General features: G+C 42.9%; 1 protein-coding gene across 1 annotated transcript; it reads left to right on the top strand.

Moving 5' to 3' along the window:
• Positions 1-7,123: 7,123 nt before the first annotated feature.
• Positions 7,124-7,996, top strand: LOC143774841 (olfactory receptor 1E16-like). Its single transcript, XM_077262610.1, has one exon. It carries the CDS (start codon positions 7,124-7,126, stop codon positions 7,994-7,996), a length of 873 nt encoding a protein of 290 aa, XP_077118725.1.
• Positions 7,997-8,299: the final 303 nt, after the last annotated feature.

Here is an 8,299-nt window from a genome sequence, read left to right as displayed (position 1 = left end):
GAGGCAAGAAAGGTCTTTTGTTTTCCTCTACTAGGGGTAGCTAGATTCTCCGGCTGGCGCGTGTCATCTAGAATCAACGTAGGAATGATCCCCGGCTACTTCTAGTGTTGGCGTTAGGAGTAGATATATGGTCAACCCAGTTACCACTGCCCTATGAGCTGGATTTTTGTATTCTGCAGACTTCCACGTTCCTCTGAGACCCTCGCCATTGGGGTCATAACAGTTTGCCAGGCCAGTATTAAATGTTTAATGCATTGCAGAAGAGGGATTATAAGAAAGAAGATTCTGAGTTTTTTTTTTTCTCCTTCCCCTTTACCTCAGAGTGGCTATGCTTGCTGCAGACATGAATGTCCAGACCTTGATTACAAGTGTGGACCAGCTGGCTACTCGTGTGCAGGGCATACAAGACTATGTTATCAGAAATCCTAGGTCAGAACCTAAAATACCGATTCCTGAACTGTTTTCCGGAGACAGGTTTAAGTTTAGGAATTTCGTGAATAATTGTAAATTGTTTTTGTCCCTGAGACCCTGTTCATCAGGAGATTCTGCTCAGCAAGTAAAAATTGTTATTTCGTTCTTACGGGGCGACCCTCAGGATTGGGCTTTTTCGCTGGCGCCAGGAGATCCGGCATTGGCTGATCTTGATGCGTTTTTTCTGGCGCTCGGTTTACTTTATGAGGAACCCAATCTTGAGATTCAGGCAGAAAAGGCCTTGCTGTCTATGTCTCAGGGGCAGGACGAGGCTGAAGTGTATTGCCAAAAATTTCGGAAATGGTCCGTGCTGACACATTGGAACGAGTGTGCACTGGCCGCTAATTTTAGAAATGGCCTTTCTGAAGCCATTAAGAATGTTATGGTGGGTTTTCCCATTCCCACAGGTCTGAATGATACTATGGCACTGGCTATTCAAATTGACCGGCGGTTGCGGGAGCGCAAAACCGCAAATTCCCTCATGGTGTTGTCTGAACAGACACCTAATTCGGTGCAATGTGATAGAAAAACCGCAAATTCCCTCATGGTGTTGTCTGAACAGACACCTGATTTAATGCAATGTGATAGAATCCTGACTAGAAATGAGCGGAAAATTCATAGACGCCGGAATGGCTTGTGCTACTACTGTGGTGATTCTACACATGTTATCTCAGCATGCTCTAAACGTATAGCTAAGGTTGTTAGTCCTGTCACCGTTGGTAATTTGCAACCTAAATTTATTCTGTCTGTAACTTTGATTTGCTCACTGTCATCTTATCCTGTCATGGCGTTTGTAGATTCAGGTGCTGCCCTGAGTCTCATGGATCTCTCATTTGCTAAGCGCTGTGGATTTACTCTTGAACCATTAGAAAATCCTATTCCTCTTAGGGGTATTGATGCTACACCATTGGCAGCAAATAAACCGCAGTATTGGACTCAGGTTACCATGTGCATGACTCCTGAACACCGCGAGGTGATACGTTTCCTGGTTTTACATAAAATGCATGATTTGGTCGTTTTAGGGCTGCCATGGTTACAGACCCATAATCCAGTCCTGGACTGGAAGGCTATGTCAGTCTCAAGTTGGGGCTGTCGTGGTATTCATGAGGATTCCCTGCCTGTGTCTATTGCTTCTTCTACGCCTTCGGAAGTTCCGGAGTATTTGTCTGATTATCAGGATGTCTTCAGTGAGTCTGAGTCCAGTGCACTGCCTCCTCATAGGGACTGTGACTGTGCTATAGATTTGATCCCAGGCAGTAAATTTCCTAAGGGAAGACTGTTTAATCTGTCGGTACCTGAACATACCGCTATGCGTTCATATATCAAGGAGTCTCTGGAAAAAGGACATATTCGTCCGTCTTCTTCCCCTCTTGGTGCGGGATTCTTTTTTGTGGCAAAAAAGGACGGATCTTTGAGACCTTGTATTGATTATCGGCTTTTAAATAAGATCACTGTCAAATTTCAGTATCCTTTACCGCTGTTGTCTGACTTGTTTGCCCGGATTAAGGGTGCCAAGTGGTTCACCAAGATAGACCTTCGTGGTGCGTACAACCTTGTGCGCATTAAGCAAGGTGATGAATGGAAAACCGCATTCAATACGCCCGAAGGTCATTTTGAGTACTTGGTGATGCCTTTTGGGCTCTCCAATGCGCCTTCAGTTTTTCAGTCCTTTATGCATGACATTTTCCGGAAGTATCTGGATAAATTTTTGATTGTTTATCTGGATGATATTTTGGTTTTTTCTGATAATTGGGATTCGCATGTGGAGCAGGTCAGGTTGGTCTTTAAAATTTTGCGTGAAAATTCTTTGTTTGTCAAGGGCTCAAAGTGTCTCTTTGGTGTACAGAAGGTTCCCTTTTTGGGGTTCATTTTTTCCCCTTCTGCTGTGGAGATGGACCCAGTCAAGGTCCGAGCTATTCTTGATTGGACTCAGCCCTCGTCAGTTAAGAGTCTTCAGAAGTTCTTGGGCTTCGCTAACTTCTACCGTCGTTTTATCGCTAATTTTTCTAGCATTGTGAAACCTTTGACGGATATGACCAAGAAGGGCTCCGATGTAGCTAACTGGGCTCCTGCTGCCGTGGAGGCTTTCCAGGAGTTGAAACGCCGGTTTACTTCGGCGCCTGTTTTGTGCCAGCCTGACGTCTCACTTCCCTTTCAGGTTGAGGTGGATGCTTCGGAGATTGGGGCAGGGGCCGTTTTGTCGCAGAGAGGCCCTGGTTGCTCTGTTATGAAGCCTTGTGCCTTTTTCTCTAGGAAATTTTCGCCTGCCGAGCGAAATTATGATGTGGGCAATCGGGAGTTGTTGGCCATGAAATGGGCATTTGAGGAGTGGCGTCATTGGCTCGAGGGTGCTAAGCATCGTGTGGTGGTCTTGACTGATCACAAAAATCTGATGTATCTCGAGTCTGCTAAACGCCTTAATCCGAGACAGGCCCGCTGGTCATTGTTTTTCTCCCGCTTTGATTTTGTTGTCTCGTATTTACCAGGTTCAAAGAATGTGAAGGCCGATGCTCTTTCTAGGAGCTTTGTGCCTGATGCTCCTGGAGTCGCTGATCCTGTTGGTATTCTTAAAGATGGAGTTATCTTGTCAGCTATTTCTCCGGATCTGCGACGTGTGTTGCAGAGATTTCAGGCTGATAGGCCTGAGTCTTGTCCACCTGACAGACTGTTTGTCCCGGATAAGTGGACCAGCAGAGTCATTTCCGAGGTTCATTCCTCGGTGTTGGCAGGTCACCCGGGAATTTTTGGCACCAGAGATCTGGTGGCCAGGTCCTTTTGGTGGCCTTCCTTGTCAAGGGATGTGCGGTCATTTGTGCAGTCCTGTGGGACTTGTGCTCGAGCTAAGCCTTGCTGTTCTCGTGCCAGCGGTTTGCTCTTGCCCTTGCCTGTCCCGAAGAGACCTTGGACACATATCTCCATGGATTTCATTTCTGATCTTCCGCTATCTCAGGGCATGTCCGTTATCTGGGTGATATGTGATCGCTTCTCCAAGATGGTCCATTTGGTTCCTTTGCCTAAGCTGCCTTCCTCTTCCGATCTGGTTCCTGTGTTTTTCCAGAACGTGGTTCGTTTGCACGGCATCCCTGAGAATATTGTGTCAGACAGAGGATCCCAGTTCGTTTCCAGGTTCTGGCGATCCTTTTGTAGTAGGATGGGCATTGATTTGTCGTTTTCGTCTGCTTTCCATCCTCAGACTAATGGACAGACGGAGCGAACCAATCAGACTTTGGAGGCTTATTTGAGGTGTTTTGTCTCTGCTGATCAGGACGATTGGGTGACATTCTTGCCGTTGGCTGAGTTTGCCCTTAATAATCGGGCTAGTTCCGCCACCTTGGTTTCGCCTTTTTTCTGCAACTCTGGTTTCCATCCTCGCTTTTCTTCGGGTCATGTGGAGCCTTCTGACTGTCCTGGGGTGGATTCTGTGGTGGATAGGTTGCAGCAGATCTGGAATCATGTGGTGGACAACTTGAAGTTGTCACAGGAGAAGGCTCAGCGCTTTGCCAACCGCCGCCGCGGTGTGGGTCCCCGACTACGCGTTGGGGATTTGGTGTGGCTTTCTTCCCGCTTTGTTCCTATGAAGGTCTCCTCTCCCAAATTTAAACCTCGTTTTATTGGGCCTTACAAGATATTGGAAATCCTTAATCCTGTATCTTTTCGTCTGGATCTTCCTGTGTCGTTTGCTATTCACAATGTATTTCATAGGTCCTTGTTGCGGCGGTACATTGTGCCTGTAGTTCCTTCTGCTGAGCCTCCTGCTCCGGTGTTGGTTGAGGGCGAGTTGGAGTACGTGGTGGAGAAGATCTTGGATTCTCGCCTCTCCAGGCGGAGGCTTCAGTACCTGGTCAAGTGGAAGGGCTATGGTCAGGAGGATAATTCCTGGGTGGTCGCCTCTGATGTTCATGCGGCCGATTTAGTTCGTGCCTTTCATGCCGCTCATCCTGATCGCCCTGGTGGTCGTGGTGAGGGTTCGGTGACCCCTCACTAAGGGGGGGGTACTGTTGTGAATTTGCTTTTTGCTCCCTCTAGTGGTTACTAGTTTTTTGACTCTGGTTTTTCTGTCATTCCTTTTATCCGCACCTGGGTCGTTAGTTAGGGGTGTTGCTATATAAGCTCCCTGGACCTTCAGTTCAATGCCTGGCAACGTAGTTATCAGAGCTAGTCTGCTGTGCTCTTGTCTACTGATCCTGGTTCCAGTTATATCAGCTAAGTCTGCCTTTTGCTTTTTGCTATTTGTTTTGGTTTTGGTATTTTTGTCCAGCTTGTTCCAAATCTATATCCTGACCTTTGCTGGAAGCTCTAGGGGGCTGGTGTTCTCCCCCCGGACCGTTAGACGGTTCGGGGGTTCTTGAATTTCCAGTGTGGATTTTGATAGGGTTTTTGTTGACCATATAAGTTACCTTTCTTTATTCTGCTATCAGTAAGCGGGCCTCTCTGTGCTAAACCTGGTTCATTTCTGTGTTTGTCATTTCCTCTTACCTCACCGTCATTATTTGTGGGGGGCTTCTATCCAGCTTTGGGGTCCCCTTCTCTGGAGGCAAGAAAGGTCTTTTGTTTTCCTCTACTAGGGGTAGCTAGATTCTCCGGCTGGCGCGTGTCATCTAGAATCAACGTAGGAATGATCCCCGGCTACTTCTAGTGTTGGCGTTAGGAGTAGATATATGGTCAACCCAGTTACCACTGCCCTATGAGCTGGATTTTTGTATTCTGCAGACTTCCACGTTCCTCTGAGACCCTCGCCATTGGGGTCATAACAGATGAGCGAGTATACTCATTTCTCGGGTCTTCCTGAGAATTCTCGGGTCTTCCTGAGAATGCTCGGGTGATCTCCGAGTATTTGTTAGTGCTCGGAGATTTAGTTTTAGTCACCACAGCTGCATGATTTACAGCTACTAGACAGCTTGATTACATGTGGGGATTCCCTAGCAACTAGGCAACCCCCACATTTATTTAGCCTGGCTAGCAGTCGAAAATCATGCAGATGCATCAACAAAAACTAAATCTCCGAGCAGTCACAAATACTCGGAGACCACCCGAGTGTTCTCGGGAAAACCCAAGCAATGAGTATACTCGCTCATCACTAGTGTAAAGCCTTCGCCATTGGACTTTCAAACAGTTGAAATGAGTTCCGTGGAGAGATGGATTACCCTTCTCTATCTGCTATCTCATGGACGAGACTGGGGTTGGTGAATGCCTGGAAAATGTTACCTGCCTGACTGCACTGTATTAATTGTAAAGTTTGATGGAGTAAATAATGCTATGTGGTTATTTTTCAGGAATTGGTCCCTTTGCATTTTAGCATGACTGTGCCACAGTACTAATAGTAAGGTCAATGAAGGCATAGTTTGGGTAGTTTGGTGTGAATAATACGTTTGCTGAATAATGTAAATGTGAATATAAATGGTAGCAGCCACTTACATTCAGAAGGTTAGTAATTGATTATTATTAATCAATGCTATTATTATTACTTGTTAAATATTGGTAAATTATCTAAAGCTAGTATTTTTCTGAAATATCACACTATCTGAATTAGGAAGTACTCACACATCCTGTTCTTTTCATAATTTTTATTATAGTAAAATATTTTTTTCATTTAAAAAAAATGTGCATCATAAAATAAAGAAAATTAGCAAAAAAAAACCCCACTTCACTACAACGTTGGGTAGAAACGGGAGAGAGCTCACTGCCTAATCCAGATAAAGGATAATGTGGACAGAGTCCTTGGTTTCCTAGAAATCAGTCCCAGTGCAGTAGGAATCCATAGTGAAGCAATATAGAGACCTGTAAATGTTCCAATTCAGATGAGTCTCGGAAGAAGATTGGACACGATGACCCTTGAGGCCCCTTCCAACTCTAACCTTCTATGATTCTATGAAGCCATCATTTGTAGGGTGGAATTCTGAGTCTGGAAACACATTTGGCGTCTGCTGTGAAGTGGAACGAGCACACTGAGTTTGTTGAGCTCTCTCTCATTTCTGCTCAATGTCGTAGCGGAGAGGAGATTTTTTTGCAATTTTTTTCGCTTAATCCTTGGAGTGAAGGACTGATCCCTAAAACTGCATCAGCTCCATTGAGCTATTGTTGGGATTGATGCAAAAAAAACAATTTGTATATCTTTATAAATTGAGGCAGCCCCAGTTGTGATGGTAGTTTAAACAAGAGTGATTATAGGCTACACAGGACTCTTTCTGGCTAGGCTAATCTTGATTTAGTAATATAAATGATTCCTTTGTGCTAATTTTAATGTTATACTAAATTCAAAAGGTGAATGAAAGACAAATAAAATTTACAACAACACTTTCGTTTTGCCATTCACTTTGGCAAACATTGTTTCGTAAAGCCAAAGTTGAGAAATATTGGGAAGCCATTGGTTAGTATACTTGAGTTCTAAAAGTAAGAAATGTAAAGAATATGATATAAATATAATTTATAAAAATTAAACGATATAAGTATATTAATTTAAATGTAATCAAATATGAATACTTTTAAAATTGTGCGATTTTGTACAAGCTTTAACATAAATCATATTTTTTGCAGATAAAAGTACGATATAGGCGTCATCTTCCATCTAGGTTGTTTTTGGCCATTAAGGATGGATGGGTGTCCAAACATTACAGTAACTCATTTTCAAATTTCAGCTTTTTCTACATCAGAAATGGGACGATCATTAATTTTTATTGTCGTTTTACTAATATATCTTATATCTGTAACAGGAAACTTAATAATCATAATTGTTATCTGTGTAGTGCACCAGCTACATACTCCGATGTATTTCTTCCTAAGTAATCTATCCATGGCCGATGTCATATATATCTCTAGCACACTTCCAAAATTTTTGTCGATACTTGCAACACAAGATAACCGAATGTCTTTTCCTGGCTGCATTACTCAGGTGTACTTTTTTTTAACCACTGCTGTCTGCGATATTTTAATTCTTACTTCCATGTCTTATGATCGCTATGTTGCCATCTGTATTCCCCTGAGGTATTCTGTGATCATGAATAGGACAATGTACATGTCAATGGCCATATTCTCCTGGATGATGTCATCTATGAACTCAATAATGTATTCATGTCTTGTCTCCACCTTATCTTTTTGTTCTTCTCATACACTTGACCATTTCTTCTGTGACCTGCATGCTTTATATGCAATTACCACTAGTGACACTAGAAGCAGAGAAATCATTATGATAATTGAGGATATATTATTTGCCTATGTACCGTTTTTCCTTACGATCACCTCTTATATTTTTATTATATCTACCATATTAAAGATACGTTCAACTGCGGGACGGTTTAAAGCTTTTTCCAGATGTACCTCTCACCTAACCACAGTAATATTATTTTATGGACCAATCCTTTTCTTGTATATTAAACCAAAATCTATTGATTCAAGGGAACAAGATCAAATTATTTCATTGCTCTATGTGGCAATTGTTCCAATGTTAAACCCATTTGTTTACACTTTAAGGAACCAAGAATTTTTGGCAGCATTAAGAAGCATAGCTAGATTTAGGACAAGTATTTGAAAACTATTATACAATATATACATGTACATATGGCCTGTATTGGTTGTGTCTTTCTATTATTATATTATAATAATAATTGTTCATCCTAAATGCCATAATCTAAACTATTTTTTAATATACTTTAAATTAAAAAATTCTCTATCCCTCCCAAACGACACTATCAAACTGCTTTTCTTTACTTTTGCAACTTCCTTTTTGATGGTGCACAGTTTGAGATGCCCAGTGCATGCGGAGATACTTCAACGAAGTGTTATCAGGCAGCAGAGGCCGTGGTCACAGACAGAGCCCCTACCCACTCCCTGA

Source organism: Ranitomeya variabilis, chromosome 5, assembly GCF_051348905.1.
Source record: "Ranitomeya variabilis isolate aRanVar5 chromosome 5, aRanVar5.hap1, whole genome shotgun sequence".
NCBI classification, from domain to species: domain Eukaryota; kingdom Metazoa; phylum Chordata; class Amphibia; order Anura; family Dendrobatidae; genus Ranitomeya; species Ranitomeya variabilis.
This window is presented reverse-complemented; position numbering and strand designations above follow the sequence as displayed.

Excerpts from the sequence above, each read along its gene's own strand:
- LOC143774841 (XM_077262610.1), top strand. The coding sequence starts at position 7,124 with ATGGGACGATCATTAATTTTTATTGTCGTTTTACTAATATATCTTATA.